At 43.2% G+C, this 17,689-nt stretch overlaps 1 protein-coding gene, 1 long non-coding RNA gene and 1 pseudogene across 3 annotated transcripts in view; 1 reads left to right on the top strand and 2 right to left on the bottom strand.

The window, feature by feature from the left end:
• Positions 1-17,689, top strand: part of MYO10 (myosin X) — a 283,038-nt gene that overhangs the window by 112,708 nt on the left and 152,641 nt on the right. For both annotated transcript variants that reach the window (XM_031666095.1, XM_031666096.1), the window contains one exon: positions 11,507-11,665. In XM_031666095.1, the coding sequence (XP_031521955.1) occupies positions 11,507-11,665 (159 nt within the window). The remainder of the gene's footprint in view (positions 1-11,506; positions 11,666-17,689) is intronic.
• Positions 1-17,689, bottom strand: part of LOC108586244 — a 35,507-nt gene that overhangs the window by 13,000 nt on the left and 4,818 nt on the right. The gene's annotated exons all lie outside the window — the stretch shown is intronic.
• LOC101026551 lies at positions 6,480-15,752 on the bottom strand (annotated as a pseudogene).

Here is a 17,689-nt window from a genome sequence, read left to right as displayed (position 1 = left end):
TCAATTTTTGATCTTTCCTGCTTTCTCTTGTGGGCATTTAGTGCTATAAATTTCCCTCTGCACACTGCTTTAAATGTGTCCCAGAGATTCTGGTATGTTGTATCTTTGTTCTCATTGGTTTCAAAGAACATCTTTATTTCTGCCTTCATTTCGTTATGTACCCAGTAGTCATTCAGGAGCAGGTTGTTCAGTTTCCATGTAGTTGAGCGGTTTCGATTGAGTTTCTTAGTCCTGAGTTCTAGTTTGATTGCACTGTGGTCTGAGAGACAGTTTGTTATAATTTCTGTTCTTGTACATTTGCTGAGGAGTGCTTTACTTCCAATTATATGGTCAATTTTGGAGTAAGTACGATGTGGTGCTGAGAAGAATGTATATTCTGTTGATTTGAGGTGGAGAGTTCTATAGATGTCTATTAGGTCTGCTTGCTGCAGAGATGAGTTCAATTCCTGGATATCCTTGTTAACTTTCTGTCTTGTTGATCTGTCTAATGTTGACAGTGGAGTGTTGAAGTCTCCCATTATTATTGTATGGGAGTCTAAGTCTCTTTGTAAGTCTCTAAGGACTTGCTTTATGAATCTGGGTGCTCCTGTATTGGGTGCATATATATTTAGGATAGTTAGCTCTTCCTGTTGAATTGATCCCTTGACCATTATGTAATGGCCTTCTTTGTCTCTTTTGATCTTTGATGGTTTAAAGTCTGTTTTATCAGAGACTAGTATTGCAACCCCCGCTTTTTTTTGTTCTCCATTTGCTTGGTAAATCTTCCTCCATCCCTTTATTTTGAGCCTATGTATGTCTCTGCGTGTGAGATGGGTCTCCTGAATACAGCAGACTGATGGGTCTTGACTCTTTATCCAGTTTGCCAGTCTGTGTCTCTTAATTGGAGCATTTAGTCCATTTACATTTAAGGTTAAGATTGTTATGTGTGAACTTGATCCTGCCATTATGATATTAACTGGTTATTTTGCTCGTTAGTTGATGCAGTTTCTTCCTAGCCTCGATGGTCTTTACATTTTGGCATGTTTTTGCAATGGCTGGTACCGGTTGTTCCTTTCCATGTTGAGTGCTTCCTTCAGGGTCTCTTGTAAGGCAGGCCTGGTGGTGACAAAATCTCTAAGCATTTGCTTATCTGTAAAGGAGTTTATTTCTCCTTCACTTATGAAACTTAGTTTGGCTGGATATGAAATTCTGGGTTTAAAATTCTTTTCTTTAAGAATGTTGAATATTGGCCCCCACTCTCTTCTGGCTTGGAGAGTTTCTGCCGAGAGATCTGCTGTGAGTCTGATGGGCTTCCCTTTGTGGGTAACCCGACCTTTCTCTCTGGCTGCCCTTAAGATTTTTTCCTTCATTTCAACTTTGGTGAATCTGGCAATTATGTGTCTTGGAGTTGCTCTTCTCGAGGAGTATCTTTGTGGCGTTCTCTGTATTTCCTGGATTTGAATGTTGGCCTGCCCTACTAGGTTGGGGAAGTTCTCCTGGATGATATCCTGAAGAGTGTTTTCCAACTTGGTTCCATTTTCCCCCTCACTTTCAGGCACCCCAATCAGACGTAGATTTGGTCTTTTTACATAATCCCATACTTCTTGCAGGCTTTGTTCATTTCTTTTTCTTCTTTTTTCTTTTGGTTTCTCTTCTCGCTTCATTTCATTCATTTGATCCTCAATCGCTGATACTCTTTCTTCCAGTTGATCGAGTCGGTTACTGAAGCTTGTGCATTTGTCACGTATTTCTCGTGTCATGGTTTTCATCTCTTTCATTTCGTTTATGACCTTCTCTGCATTAATTACTCTAGCCGTCAATTCTTCCACTTTTTTTTTTCAAGATTTTTAGTTTCTTTGCGCTGGGTACGTAATTCCTCCTTTAGCTCTGAGAAATTTGATGGACTGAAGCCTTCTTCTCTCATCTCGTCAAAGTCATTCTCCGTCCAGCTTTGATCCGTTGCTGGCGATGAGCTGCGCTCCTTTGCCGGGGGAGATGCGCTCTTGTTTTTTGAATTTCCAGCTTTTCTGCCCTGCTTTTTCCCCATCTTTGTGGTTTTATCTGCCTCTGGTCTTTGATGATGGTGATGTACTGATGGGGTTTTGGTGTAGGTGTCCTTCCTGTTTGATAGTTTTCCTTCTAACAGTCAGGACCCTCAGCTGTAGGTCTGTTGGAGATTGCTTGAGGTCCACTCCAGACCCTGTTTGCCTGGGTATCAGCAGCAGAGGCTGCAGAAGATAGAATATTTCTGAACAGCGAGTGTACCTGTCTGATTCTTGCTTTGGAAGCTTCCTCTCAGGGGTGTACTCCACCCTGTGAGGTGTGGGGTGTCAGACTGCCCCTAGTGGGGGATGTCTCCCAGTTAGGCTACTCAGGGGTCAGGGACCCACTTAAGCAGGCAGTCTGTCCCTTCTCAGATCTCAACCTCCGTGTTGGGAGATCCACTGCTCTCTTCAAAGCTGTCAGAGTCGTTTGCGTCTGCAGAGGTTTCTGCTGCTTTGTTGTTGTTGTTGTTGTTGTTGTTGTGTAGCTGTGCCCTGTCCCCAGAGGTGGAGTCTACAGAGACAGGCAGGTTTCCTTGAGCTGCTGTGAGCTCCACCCAGTTGGAGCTTCCCAGCAGCTTTGTTTACCTACTTAAGCCTCAGCAATGGCGGGCGCCCCTCCCCCAGCCTCGCTGCTGCCTTGCCGGTAGATCACAGACTGCTGTGCTAGCAATGAGGGAGGCTCCGTGGGCGTGGGACCCTCCCGGCCAGGTGTGGGATATGATCTCCTGGTGTGCCTGTTTACTTAAAGCGCAATATTGGGGTGGGAGTTACCCGATTTTCCAGGTGTTGTGTGTCTCAGTTCCCCTGGCTAGGAAAAGGGATTCCCTTCCCCCTTGCGCTTCCCAGGTGAGGCGATGCCTCGCCCTGCTTCAGCTCTCGCTGGTCGGGCTGCAGCAGCTGACCAGCACCGATCGTCCGGCACTCCCCAGTGAGATGAACCCAGTACCTCAGTTGAAAATGCAGAAATCGCCGGTCTTCTGTGTCGCTCGCGCTGGGAGTTGGAGACTGGAGCTGTTCCTATTCGGCCATCTTGCTCCGCCCCTCTCCCAGGAAACTTTCTAGGGGACTTGATGTTTTCATGCCCCAAATACTTCCTCCAGTCTTGTAAAGCATCAACAAAAACAATAGGAAAAGGCAGATTTTCGGTTAGGTGGATTGTTTTCTTCTTAGACTCTTCTTGGTTGCAAAGGAACATCATAAAAGTATAAATTACTTACTCAGTACAAAATAATCATGGAGCTTGAGAGCGTATACACCAGTCATTGAAAGCACAGTCAGTGAAGCCGAACATAAGCTCATTTTTGTTTACGTGATTGCTCATCTCAGCCACATGTCAGGAGGCAGATGTCTTAACAACCTTTGTCATTGATCATTACTTTGATTCATGAATTAAAAAGCCAGTAAATGAAAGGCGGAAAATAAGAGAGACATCCCCAGAAACAACGTGGAATTCCAGGCAAAACCTAAACAAGGCCAGCCAACTTCGTGCAAAGGGATTAAAATAGGAGAAGAAAGTGGTATGACAAATAGCTTTTCATCAGAGCGCTTACAGGCAAGGTTGTCATAAAACATGGGGAATGCACACGCAGCTTCCCTTGGCCCGCTCCCTCCTCCCGCACAGGAGCTGTTCTGGCGACTGTGTTCTCTCATCTTCAGAGCCTGCACTCCTCCCGCCGCACTTCCTGCGACTCTTGCTTTTTCCTCACAGAATGTTCTATGTTGTTCTTTGTATTCTGTTCCCCTGATAGGAATTGCTACCTTTTATTGTATTGTTGTATGCCAGTCGCTGTGACTTTTACCTACATTATTTTCCTTAGTTTTCGCGGTAATTCTATGAGTTGTCTCTGATCATCATCCTTATTTTACAGATGGAGGAAATACTGGGCCAGAGAAATGAAAATCTTGTTTGTTGTCCTTCAGTTGCAGGTAGCATAGATCTAGGAGAGGTCAATCCAGCTAGAAATGATTCTAAGGCTGTGTTTGCCTCTTATTCCACTCTTCTTTTTTTTTTTAATTTATTTTTTGAGACTGAGTCTCCCTCTGTATCACCCAGGCTAGAGTGCAGTGGTGCAATTTTGGCTCACTGTAACCTCTGCCTCCCGGGTTCAAGCGATTCTTGTGCCTCTGCCTCCCGAGTAGCTGGGATTACAGGCACCCACCACCATGCCCAGCTAATATTTGTATTTTTAGTAGAGACAGGGTTTCACCATGTTGGCCAGGCTGGTCTCGAACTCCTGACCTCAAGTGATCTGCCTGCCTTGGCTTTCGAAAGTACTGGGATTACAGGCATGCGCCACCGTGCCCAGCCTGGTTTTGTTTTTTGAGACAGGGTCTCCCTGTCTTGTCCAGATTGGAGTGCAATGACGTGATCTCAGCACACTGCAACCTCCGCCTCCTGGGCTCAAGTGATTTTCGTGCCTCAGTCTCCTGAATAGCTGGGATTCCAGGCACACGCCACTGCATCCAGCTGTCCACTCTGCCTTTCTATATATATAATACCCATTTTAAGGGCAGGACCATTCCTTCAGTATTTGTTGAGTCTGCCAGGACTGAGTACTGGGGACAAGATGGTAATGGTTCCTGCCTCAGAGTAGTGAGGTGTGAAGTCAACTGAGAGGGTCATAGCTGGCATTTAAAAGAAATGAAATAGGATATAAAATATGGGGAAGCATCAAACGTTGTGATGCTAAGTGTTGTGTTAGGAAACTTTTGTTGAACTACAGTAGTTCACATGTCTCCCTGTGGGTTGTGGTCAGAAGAGTGTGAAAGATCCTGACCAAGAGGTTCCAGGGTGGGGGTGTGATGGCTTTTCAACAAGATAATGGATAAGTGATTATAATGTGTCATAAGGAGCAATGAGGACACACGCGTGATAGAAGAAGGAAGAGAGTGGCAGGGGTGCCTCTGGGCAAGACCGTTGGTGTCTTCTGAGAGGATAAAGTTTGAGCTGAGACTCCAAGGAGGAGAGTAGCAGGAAGATAGTTGCCCAGACATGGGAAGAGATACAAGATCCTAGGCCAGGAAGGAGCAAAGGAATAGTCTCAGAAACAGAGATAATGTGGACCATATTGTTTGACCATAATTAATGCAGTACAGTTAGAAAATCTCAAAAATGTAAGCGAACTCCAATTCCTAGAAATCATCCTCCTCCTCCTTAACTGGGGTCAAATAAAAGCGAATCAATATAATATGACATAATATTGTCATGCCGATTTTGTTTACCTCTATTCAGTGTTTTTATTTCTTCGATTGTTTTTGAAAGTTTTGTTTTGTTTTGTTTGAGACAGAGTCTTGCTCTGTTGCCCAGTCTGGTGTGTAGTGGCCCAATCTTGGCTCATTGCATCCTCCACCTCCCGGGTTCACGCCATTCTCCTGCCTTAGCTTCCTGAGTAGCTGGGACTACAGGCGCCCGCCACCACGCCCGGCTAGTTTTTGTATTTTTAGTAGAGGCGGAGTTTCACCATGTTGACCAGGTTGGTCTCGATCTCATGACCTTGTGATTTGTCTGCCTTGACCTCCCAAGGTGCTGGGATTACGAGCGTGAGCCACCGCACCCAGCTGAAAGATGTTTTTATGTTTTATGAGAAGTTTTCCTTACAGGCATTGGCTTGTTGTCAATCATTTTTTCTTAGTGTCTGCGTAGACATCTGGTTGTTTGGTGTCTCAGGACATTTCTAAACCATACTATTGACATTTTGGGTAGTATTGGGTATTACTTTGATGTTTGGCAGCATTCCTGGCCTGTGCCCATTTAGTGCCAGGTAGCACCCTTCTCCTCTCCCCCAAATTCTAACAACCAAAAATCTCTCCAGGTATTGTCAAGTGTCCCCGGCAGTGGCAGGGGTGGGGAGGAGATTGAGAACCTCTACTCTAGAAGAAATGCCAAGTCAGTATGAGAGGAAGATGCTTGAGAATACTCCGTGTGTCATCTATCGATTATGATTTTTTTTTTTCATTTTAATTTCCCTTCAGTTGGAAAAGTTAGGTTTTAAGACTAGAGGTTCCTAATGACTTGTAATAAAATAAATCTTGTGTATAAGCCCCTTCTCCAAGTAATTTTTTCAGTCGTATTGATCAGTTTCCTTTGTTCTGCCCCCACGCCAATCCAGTTCACCATGTGACCAGCGGTTTGTACTTCTAGAACAGGAAGCGTTTGTTCTCAGGTATCATTTTATCCAAGCGGATTTCTTGTCTGTTAATCCTCTGTGTTTTGCTCATTCCTTACCTCCTTTTCCGTGCTCTATGCTCCATTAAAGTAACTCAGTTTATGCCAACTTGTGATTTTTAGAAAAACATCTTGTTACAGTATTGTGGCCCTTGTTTCTTTCAGGAAAAGTTGCGTAAAAATAACTGCCCCCGTCCCCAGCCGGGCGCGGTGGCTCACGCCTGTAATCCCAACACTTTGGGAGGCTGAGGTGGGCAGATCACGAGGTCAGGAGATTGAGACCATCCTGACTAACATGGTGAAACCCCGTCTCTACTAAAAATAAAAAAAAATATTAACCGGGTATGGTGGCGGGCGCCTGTAGTCCCAGCTACTTGGGAGACTGAGGCAGGAGAATGGCGTGAACCCGGGAGGCAGAGTTTGCAGTGAGCCAAGATCGCTCCACTGCACTCCAGCCTGGATGACAGAGCAAGACTCAGTCTCAAAAAAAAAAAAAAATTCCCCTGCCCCTCCCTGGCATTTTATTTTATGTTATGTTATGTTATGTTATGTCATCCAGACTGGAGTGCAGTGGATTCTCATGCCTCAGCCTCTTGAGTAGCTGAGATTACAGGCGCACGCCACCATGCCTGGCTAATTTTTGTGTTTGTCGTGGAGACGGGATTTCACCATGTTGGCCAGGCTAGTCTTGAACTCCTGGCCTCAAGTGATCTGCTTGCCTCAGCCTCCCAAATTGCTGGGATTACAGGTGTGAGCTCCTGAGCCCAGCCAATAATCCCATTCTGTAAACTTAGTTTTCTTTCCTGCTGTACACTTTGCACGACTAATACCCTGCTAATTGTTGCACATAGAGGTGACTTTTGATAGTTCAGGAATCTCTCTTAAGAAATTCTTTTTTTTTTTTTTTTTTTTTTTGTGAGACAAATTCTTCAGTAAGATTGTGGGTCTCATTAATCCTTTGAAATCTTTCCAAATTAAATCAGGTGTTCACTCACCCAATAACATATTAAGACACTAGAACGCAGGGGGCTGGTTCTGTTTCTCACCTCCTTAGGGTTTCTCCTTTAATGTTAATCCATCGGGCTGCCCCCAAATACCTGATGTAATTATAACCCGCAGGTACTCCTTAGTCCACCCTTACCTTCGTTATGTTTCATAGACTCCATCACCACCTGCGATACTGTCTATTCACTTGTATATTTGTTTCTTATTTTCTCCCCCTGAATTGGAATGTAAGCTCCATCTCCAATGCCTAGAACACACCAGCCAAACAATTTTTAAAAATTTGCTGGAATGAGTGGATTTTCTAAATTTCTAAAGTTTTTTCCTCAGAGGAATTATTTGCTTGACTTATGTTTTTTTTTTTCCTTCCAACTTTAAGTTTAGTGGTACCTGTGCAGGATGTGCAGGTTTGTTATGTAGGTAAACGTGTGCCATGGTGGCTTGCTGCACATGCCATCCCATCACCTAGGTCTTAAGCCCCTCATCCATTAGCTATTCTTCCTGATGCTCTCCCCAAATTTCTAAATGTATCAGATACTTAATTTAGCACCTTCTGAATGCCAGACAATGTTCTAAGATCTTTACAAACTTGAGCCCACCTCTGAATGGATGGTTATCCTTGCCTTTCCTCCACAAATACATTCTTCTCTACTATTCTCTTCTCTTTTTTTTTTTGAAATACTCATTGTTTTAAGCAGCTGCAATCCTGTATCTTGACATAATGTTTCTTTTTTTTCTGTTCCTAGCCTTCTGTTTTATTCATGTAACTATTGTCTCCCATCATGATTCTGTCTTCCTGTGGTCCTGAGAAGGAATGGTTCTAGTTCTCTTGATTTTTCCACCCCTGGAATGGGCATGCGTAATGTGCTCCCAAACATAGGAGGAAAGGGACTGGGCATGGTGGCTCCCACCTGTAATCCCAGCACTTTGGGAGGCCGAGGCAGGCGGATCATGAGGTCAGGAGATCGAGACCATCCTGGCTAACACAGTGAAATCCCATCTCTACTAAAAATACAAAAAATTAGCTGGGCGTGGTGGCACGTGCCTGTAGTCCCAGCTACTAAGGGAGGCTGAGGCAGGAGAATCACTTGAATCCGGGAGGAGGTTGCAGTGAGCCAAGATTGCACCAATGCATTCCAGCGTGGGAGACAGAGCAAGACTCTGTCTCAAAAAAAAAAAAAAAAAAAAAAAGGAGGAAAGGAAGTCAAATGTATGAAGGTGAGAAACTCTAGTTTACAGGTTATAGCCATATTTTTCAGTGATGGTTTCCAGTGCTGAACTGTTCACTTGGGCTATGCATTGTCTTGCTGTTCTAGTGCAGCAAAAAAGACATAGGATATACACATTTGTCTTTTTTGATGCACTAGGAACAGCAAGACAATTACATAGGATGTAAACATTCAGTCATTTTATATATATACCTTATATAGATATTTTATACATGTAATAGATACATATATAAAACATCATATATTATACATATATACATTATAAAACATATTATACATATATGTATATTAGCATCTTATATAAAATATTAAGATATAAGGTATCTTAAGATATAAGATCTTATATATAAGGTGTTTTATATGTATAATATGTAATATATAAGATGTTTTATAGATGTAAAATACATATAAGATATATAACATATAAGATGTTTTATATATGTGTGAAATACATACACCATACACATTATATGTAATATGTATAATGTGTATATTACATATATGTAAAATATAAAATAATTAGTGTCTATGTTTTGTAATGTCTGAGTATTATGTATGGTTATTTCCAGAAAGCAGAATATGTATCAATATAAATATAAGTAAAAATTCTAATATTCTAAATCTTCAAAATCTGGATTTCTCAGTATACGTAGAGTGACAGTTGGTGGAAGCTGTTTGTTTTCACGTTGAGAAGGACTTGCTGGTGGTGAGGTTGCAGGGGCTTGACGGGGAGATAGTTGTGCTGGCTTCAGTGCCCTGTCTTCTTGCCTAGAAGAAAATCTGGGAAGGGAACTCGAGTTGTACTGGCAAGAGCCTCAAGCCAGCAGAGTGAGATGAGGCCTCAGGAGTGTGCCGGGAGCTGGCAGGTGACACGGGCCCTTCTTTATACCACGTAGTTGGCTGAGAGTTGACCAGCAGGCAAGTTCTGTTTCTGCCCCACCCTGGTCGGCACTTTCTTTGAAAGACGCAAGTACCTGTCTGGTTGTAGCTCTTCTGAAAACGTGCCTGGATTGGCATCACGGGGATGTGGTGTGCTGGGGGAAGGCAGGGCGTTCTAGCTGTTTAACTTCTGGGAATTTCTAGGTTGCCCCAAGGCTGTTTCGACTGTGGCCTAAATTTCTGTTTCTTAACTTGCATGGTGTTGATGACTTAAAAAGGGTCTATATGTTTCTTCGCTCTTGAATGACCTTGTGGCTTCGTTAATACCTTGTTATTCTGGGTGCGAAGCACTTCTACCCTACTCCCTAGGTGGCCCCAGGCCTCTGCCAGCCCTGTGGGGCTCATGTAGCAGCGTTGGCCACCTTGCCATGAGATGGGGCCGCCAGGACTGTCTCCTCTCCTGGTGGATGTCTGAGCCCAGGAAGCAGCTGGGGACAGTGGCTTTTCTTCATAAGAGATGGGTGGGTCCCAACCTTGGCCTCGCAGTTTCTCAGGACTGGCTTGACCAACTGTTGTGGTTCATGTGGCAGAAATGCTACTGCCGAAGTTGTAATTTTCTCTAGCAGAGTGAAACATGCCATTTGTCATGGCTCATGAAAACCATTGGATTGGTACTTTCGCGTTTCTTAGTGTGTCATTCTGCTTTGCAATAACATGCCATTTGTTGCCATGTAGGCAGCCAGTCAGTATCTAAAAATAGTCTCTCCAATAAAAACATTCCACACATATGATTGCAGAAAATTGTTTTGTGTGCAGACATGCACATGCTAGTGTGTGCGTGTCTGAAGGCTGAGCACTTTTCATGTTATTTATGTCTTTTTTAAAAAAAAATCTCTTGATGTTTTTATTTTACTTAAAGGAGGATTGTAATCCAAGTATTTAAAAACTACCAACTATAGTAAATGAGTAAATATGGAGTGGAACTCTGCAATCAAATGATTTTGTTATTGTTTGAGTTTGTGAAGCTGGTCAAGCTTTGGTCAACAGATGGAGCTTAATGTGAGGTGGTTAATCCTGAACCAAATCACTTAGGACGAAGAGCACTGAGTAGACATTAGAAATCCATGCAAATTCAGCAATCTGACGGTACCAGAGTCACCTTATGTACATGCTACAACATGTCTATAGTGCTTGTTGCTGTTTTTGGAATTTTAAAAAAGATAGGTTCTTGAGCAAACAAAAAAAAAAATTTATTTTAAATCAGACTGCATTTGTTCTGCCGAGAGAGTACACAAATGCTATATATCCTAGTTGAAAGGGAATATTGTCCAAGGAGATTTTCTAAATATTCCTGTGATAATACGTTACAGTCTTTGAACAGATATATAGACTATTTAATCAATATGAATGTATATCATATTTAAAGTACTTAAATTAATACTTAAATGGAATAACTATTATAAAGCTTTTAAATTATATGATTCAATAGGAAACATTATATAGGGAAACCAAATTACTTTCTAAAACTTGGAAAGTGTCTTGTTACTGATTTATATCAAATGGAGAAATAATGCAGAGAAGTGAACTATAAGTTTATAATTTCTGTGACTCCCAAAAGATGTTCGTACTTGAACTAATATCTTTTAGGAATGTCTGATAGCACCGGTCAAAATAACTGCTTCTTTTAGAAATATATAGGTGACAGCTGGGCTCTGTGGCTCATGCCTGTAATCTTAGCACTTTGAGGGGCCAAGACAGGTGGATTGCTTGAGCCCAGGGGTTTGAGACCAGCCTGGGCAACATGACAAAACCCTGTATCTAAAAGAAAATGCAAAAATTAGCTGGCTGGTAGTGCACGCCTGTAGTCCCAGCTACTCGGGAGGCTGAGGTGGGAGGATCACTTGAGCCTCGGAGGTGGAGGCTGCAGTGAGCTGTAATCATGCCACTGCACTCCAGCCTGGGTGACAGAATGAAATCATGCCTCAAAACAAAAAACATACACACACACACACACGTACACAGAGAGAGCGAGACAAATATATAGGTGACCTAAAATGAAAAAGATTTTTGCAATATATTTTTTTATTGTCCAATTTAGAATCTTTTTGCTGAAATTATACCGAGATTGTATTGTCAGTTTGGGACACTTGTATGAAAAATCACTTACTGCTGATAATGAAATAATTGAATTCCTCTCCCTCCCTCAGGTATTCACTTACAAGCAGAGCACAATTACCCACCAGAAGGTGACTGCCATGCACCCCACGAACGAGGAGGGCGTGGATGACATGGCGTCCTTGACAGAGCTCCACGGCGGCTCCATCATGTATAACTTATTCCAGCGGTATAAGAGAAATCAAATATATGTAAGTTCCAATTGTAATTCCTTTAAAAAGATCCTCACGTTTGAGTGAATGCTTATTTTTCTTTTCAGGGAGTATTTCCTGCCTTTTGAGAACTCTTGTTAATCTAAGTAAAACTATGTTTGTTTGTTTGTTTTTTGAGATGGAGTCTCACTCTGTCATCCAGGCTGAAGTGCAGTGGCACAATCTCAGCTCACTGCAAGCTCTGCCTCCCGGGTTCACGCCATTCTCCTGCCTCAGCCTCCCGAGTAGCTGAGACTACAGGCGCCCGCCACCTCGCCCGGCTAATTTTTTTGTATTTTTAGTAGAGACGGGGTTTCACCGTGTTAGCCAGTATGGTCTCGATCTCCTGACCTTGTGATCCACCCGCCTCGGCCTCCCAAAGTGCTGGGATTACAGGCTTGAGCCACCACACCAGGCCGTAAAACTATGTTTTTAAGGGATTTGCCAGTTTAGAAACTTGGGTCAATAAATCATGTTTTCCTAGAGTTTATTGCCTAGATTTTATTAGTGGGATTTACTTTCTGTGGAAGGATCTTCTGCACATTGAGGTAGTTTGACCTTGCTTCTTGTGAATACGCTCTGTTGTATTCAGTTTCTAAGTGTTCTGCTACGGAAAGAAGTCACGGAGTTGTTAGACTGACTGAGGGAAAATGTTAACTTGTAGACATGAGTACTTGAACTCAAGCTGTCTTTTCTGGATTTTTCTCTTTCTGTGGATTTTCAGTTATTTTCCTGGCTCTGGAGCCCACACTAGGGTGATACTTGCATTCAAGGGAACCCATCTTTCTAAGTTGTGGAATTCCTGTTTGCTATTTTGAATGGAGAAATACATAAAAAGTGGTCATGCACACTTTTCTCTCAACTTCTGTGAAATGTGACTCTACCTCTATTATGAAGTGATATTTAAAAATCACTTCTGTAATACATTTTTGACATTAAAGTACAGGTACTGCATTATCTGTCAGGATCAGTTGACCTGCAGGTTTTCTCCCCTTTTCCATCTGCCTGTTTGCAAGTCTTTATAGGAAACTAAAGGCAACTGGTTATATATGTTTATTTCTCTTGTCCAGCTCAAATTTATATAATTTTTGAGCCAAAATAATAATACTTTAAAAACTCTTGATCTTTTAGTAAATTTTATTCTTTAGGAGTTACATTTCTCTTTGCCAATATGGTTGTGATTATGATTAATAATAAATTAGCGTTTGCCAGGTGCGGTGGCTCACACCTGTAATCCTACCACCTTAGGAGGCCAAGGTGGGTGGATCACGAGGTCAGGAGTTTGTGACAAGCCTGACTAACACGGTGAAATCCCGTCTCTACTAAAAATACAAAAACTAACTGGGCATGGTGGCGCTTGCCTGTAATCCCAGCTACTCAGCAGGCTGAGGCAGGAGAATCGCTTGAACCTGGGAGGCAGAGGTTGCAATGAGCCAAGATCACGCCACTGCACTCCAGCCTGGGCAACAGAGTGAAACTCTATCTCCAAATAAATAAATAAATAAATAAATTTTAAAAATCAGCCTTCAAATGGATAGTACATGCTAACTGAAACTCAAGGCATGCTTAATATTCAGGTTCTTCCAATTTATCTAACCTTAGACTGACAAAGGAGCTGGGAAAGAGAAAGAATTAGATATTTATGGGTTTACACTGCTAAATCTTCCTCAGTTTATAAAAAAAAAAAAGAGTGTATTTGCCTTTCTTTTTTTTTTTACACTGTGAAAGTGTTTTTTTTTGTCAGATCAACCTGATGTTTGCCAAATGTTTTCAAACAGCCCTGTCCAGAGAAATTCAATCATGCTGTAGTCCTCTGACTTGCTGAGCTAGCTTGCCCTCAGTCTTTAGATTAAAATATTTTCCATATGTTCAGAAAAGGTAATGTTTATACATGTTGGTGTGAAAGTGGCGACGCATTCTGTGTTTTGCATGAGCTGACATAATGCACATTTATTTGTCTGTTCCCATCTCAAAAATCTCTTTGTTGATGACCAGGGAACTACCTCTTTCCCATGGAATACCACTGCATAGGTATCCACATGACCACTGCACTGTGCATGCGTTGTTGTCAGTATTAAATATTTGACACTGTCACGTAACTATTTGTTTACATGGCAGTTTCTTTGCTAGGTTTGTCAAGGACTTATTTTGTCTTCCTTGAGCCAAGGACACTGCCAGGCACCTGGTAGTTGTGCAATAAATGTTTATAAAATAAATGCCATTCGTATTACAAATAGTCTTGTAGTTGATAAAATGTGAACCTGGATTTTAAAATTTTTTATTGGTGTATGTCTCTTGTAGGTGCAGATAGGTTGACTAGACCTAATCCAAAAACCCCAAATCCAAAAAATGTTTCAAAATCTAAGACATTTTGCATGCTGATGTGATGCTGAAAGGAAATGCTCATTGGGAATATTTGGGATTTTGAATTTAACTTAAATTATGCTTAACCAGTGCATAATACGCAAATATTCCCAAATCCAAAAAATACTGAAATCCAGAGCACTTTTTGTCCCAGGCATTTCACACAAGGGATGCTCAGTCTCTATTTTCAAACTCATACTTTGCTGTCGTTAGAGAAAAAACAAGTTTTTTTTTTTTTTTTTGGAATGGTGTCTTGCTGTGTTGCCCAGGCTAGATTCAAACTCCTGAGCTAAAGTAATCCTCCTGCCTTAGCCTCCTGAGTACCTAGGATTACAGGCACGTGCCAGCATGCCCACCTGGACACAAGTTGTTATTGTACATTTTCAATAGTCAAGAAAAAGTAAATTAGAAGGAAAAAAAAAACCTACACAAGGGGTTTACAAGGCAGACCCTTTTAAAAAGTTTTTTATTTGTTTTCTTCTTTTCATGATAATGATGTTAAACTTGATAGCTAAATTGCCCAATAAATACTATAAATAAGATCTTGGTCTTGGAATAAGGTCATTTTCTTCCTTTCTAAGGGGAAAGCTGCAGGATTTTTGTGCATCCAGTTAGCAGTTCAGTTCAGTTAATTATGCCATTGTAGACCTTCCATTTGAGGCTTGCAAAATTGTATATTATTCATAAAGCAGCCACCATGATTTTTAAAAGTTATCATTGAAGCCATTTACTGGTGATGCCGGCATCTGTTGGACTCTGCTTATATCGAGACAAGACCGCCACCTGTCAGAATAGCCACCGCTTCTCCACATGGGATCCTGGCTTGGAGCAGTGCCTGTCTATATCTTTAAAAGAGAAAAAAAATAAAACGACTTGAATTGTTCCAGAGATGTTGCATTAGTTTTCCATTGCTGGATAACCAATTAACATAAGTGTACTAACTTAAAAGAACAAAGCTACTTGCCTTCTTATGGTTCTGTAGGTTGAAAGTCCGATAGGTCTCACAGCAGAAATCAAGGTGTCAGCAGGGCCGCGTCTCTTTCCAGAAGCTCTAGGGGAAGATCCATTTCCTGTTCATTGTGGCTGTTGGCTGAATTCAGTTACTTGCAGTTGTAGGACTGAGTTCCTTGTTTTCTTGCTGACTGTCACCTGAGGGCTGTTCCCAGCTTCTAGAGGCCGCCCACATTCCCTGGTTTCCTGATCTGTGGCCCCCTTTCTTCGGCTTCAGTGCCAGTAACCATGTGTTGCTTCCCTCTCGTGACTTCAGATCTTTCCTCTTTCTCCTCCACTGTCTTCCTTCTGTCTCTCTGACTGCAGCCCAGAAAGGCTGTCCCTTAGATTGGGCCTCCCTGGATGATCTCCCCATCTCAGGCTTCGTAATCACCTGTGCGGAACCCCTTTACCATGTGACATTATCTAGTCACAGGCTCTGGGATGAGTGTAGATGGATGTCTTTGTGGGAGGAGCCATTATTTTGCCCACCATAGGTGTCCTCCTTTTTTTTTTTATTTTTTTATTTTTATTTTTAGTTTATAAAACATTGCTATGTTGCACAGGCTGGTCTTGAACTCCTGGGCTCAAGTGATCCTCCCGCCTGGGCATTCGAATGTGTCGGGGTGACAGGCATGAGCCTCCGCATCCAGCCAGGTAGTCTCCTTTGAGTCATATCATTGAGGAGGGACTCCTGTGGCATTTTCCCCCTGCGGGTGTCTGGATGTTCCATTATTTGTTGACTTTCTGTTCTGAGCTGGCAGGTTCCATGGGTTGCTGGCTAGTGGCTCATCGCCAGGTGGAGAGGCTGCCATTCTTTGCTAAGGAGTTCTGTTAGCTTTTTCTCCTTGGGGACTGGTCTTTTTATCTGAGAACTTTGTCAGAAACCAGGAAAATATTTTTTCTTGTAGCTTTTGGCATCTTCTATTGAAATGGAGTAGAAAGTGATAACACAAAAAGTAAAAGCACCCAGAATAGTGAAGTTAGAGTTGACTCCCCCTTTTCTTCACTAACCTCCTCTTTGGCTCTGTATTGATAGCTGAATCTTTCTGAACACCAGTTTTTAAAATTAACGTATTTTCAAAGGTCAGATACCATAATCCCTCTAACAGGGATGTTTTAAAGTAAAAGAAGTGAAAGCTCTGGGAACTTTAACCTTTGTACCTGTCTCTCCATCTTAGCCATCCCATAGCAACAAGTGTTTAATTAGAAAGTTCTTGCCTTGAACTTGGCTCCATTTTAAGGGGGATTTGGAAGAAGTTTACAACATCATCCCTAGCCTCAAAGCTTGCAATTGAGTGGGGAGATAACACCAAGGCCAGCTCACAGCACATGGCCTTGGGTAGCTGAAGGCCTGTCATTGAGGGTTATGTGAGGTTGACACAGGCTTGGGTTTGACTGTGCTTATGAAGCCCCTGAACCTTACCGCTGGGCCCTTTAGCTATTCCTGTGGGTGCATCCCTCTCCCACGCTTGTCCTTGAGGGGACAGAGGCCGTACTGAGTTTGATGCCAGTGTCCATAGGTCTGGACTGCATGGTTTAAGCTGCAGTGCCTGCATTGGAGCCGCTCTGCGCTAGCTGTAACTACCTGTGCAGAAGCCCCGCCTTCTGTGCCCTGCTAGATTCTTTTCCTGGAACTCCCAGGCTCTTCCTGCCTGAGACTTCCCCCTCGCCAACCTTATCCTTCCTCTGGCTGAGACTTCCCCCTCGCCAACCTTATCCTTCCTCTGGCTGAGACTTCCCCTCGCCAACCTTATCCTTCCTCTGCCTGAGACTTCCCCTCGCCAACCTTATCCTTCCTCTGGCCACTTCGAGACTAGAGCCCTGCTTAGCTCCCAGTTCCCAGCCAGGGGCCCCAGGTTTCTACCCTGAACCTCTTGGCTATGGGTTTGCCGCCTGGAGGGAAGGGGGTTGACTCTCCTGATTGCCCCCTTCCTTAGAAAGGGTCTGATGAGGGCCTAGACTTCTTCATCTCCTGCCACCGCCTGCTAAGACCTGGCGAGGACAAATACACACCCGCTAAGGAGAGGAAGAGCAGGGTGTGTGCTTGTGGTACAGAGATATAACCTATGCGTGGCTCAGGAAGCCCTGTGGAGGTGGTGGTGGTGGTGATACTACAAAGGCATGAGATCAGTCAGGGTTGGGTAGAAAGGCGGGCATGATGGCTCACGCCTGTAATCCCAGCCCTTTGGGAGGCTGAGGTGGGAGGATCGCTTGAGCCCATGAGTTCAAGACAAGCCTGGGCAATTTGGCGAAGTCCCGTCTCTACAAAAGATTGCAAAAATTAGCCAGCCGTGGTGGCATGCCCTGTAGTCCCTTCTACTCAGGAAGCTGAGGTGGGAGGATCGCCTGAGCCGGGGAGGTTGAGGCAACAGTGAGCCGAGATGGTGTCACTGTACTCCAGCCTGGGCAACAGAGCAAGACCCTGTCTCAACAAAAGAGAGAGAGAGAAAAAAAAGAATCGATGAGAAGGAAAGGCCAGTGAACACCATACTTGAAGATGGGAGATGAGAGTGAGTTTGATGTGGCCTCACTGCAGCGGAGAAGGCTGCCTTTGCTCATGGAATCAGATGTTTGCTGGGGAATGGGCAGAAATTAGGTGGGATGGGCAGCCTGGGGTTAGAAGCCTTAAACCATTGGTTCCCCACCTAGGATGATTCTGCCCTGGGG

This window comes from Papio anubis, chromosome 5 (genome assembly GCF_008728515.1).
Source record: "Papio anubis isolate 15944 chromosome 5, Panubis1.0, whole genome shotgun sequence".
Classification (NCBI taxonomy): domain Eukaryota; kingdom Metazoa; phylum Chordata; class Mammalia; order Primates; family Cercopithecidae; genus Papio; species Papio anubis.
Note: the sequence above shows the minus strand (reverse complement) of the source record. Positions and strands in the feature narration are given on the sequence as shown.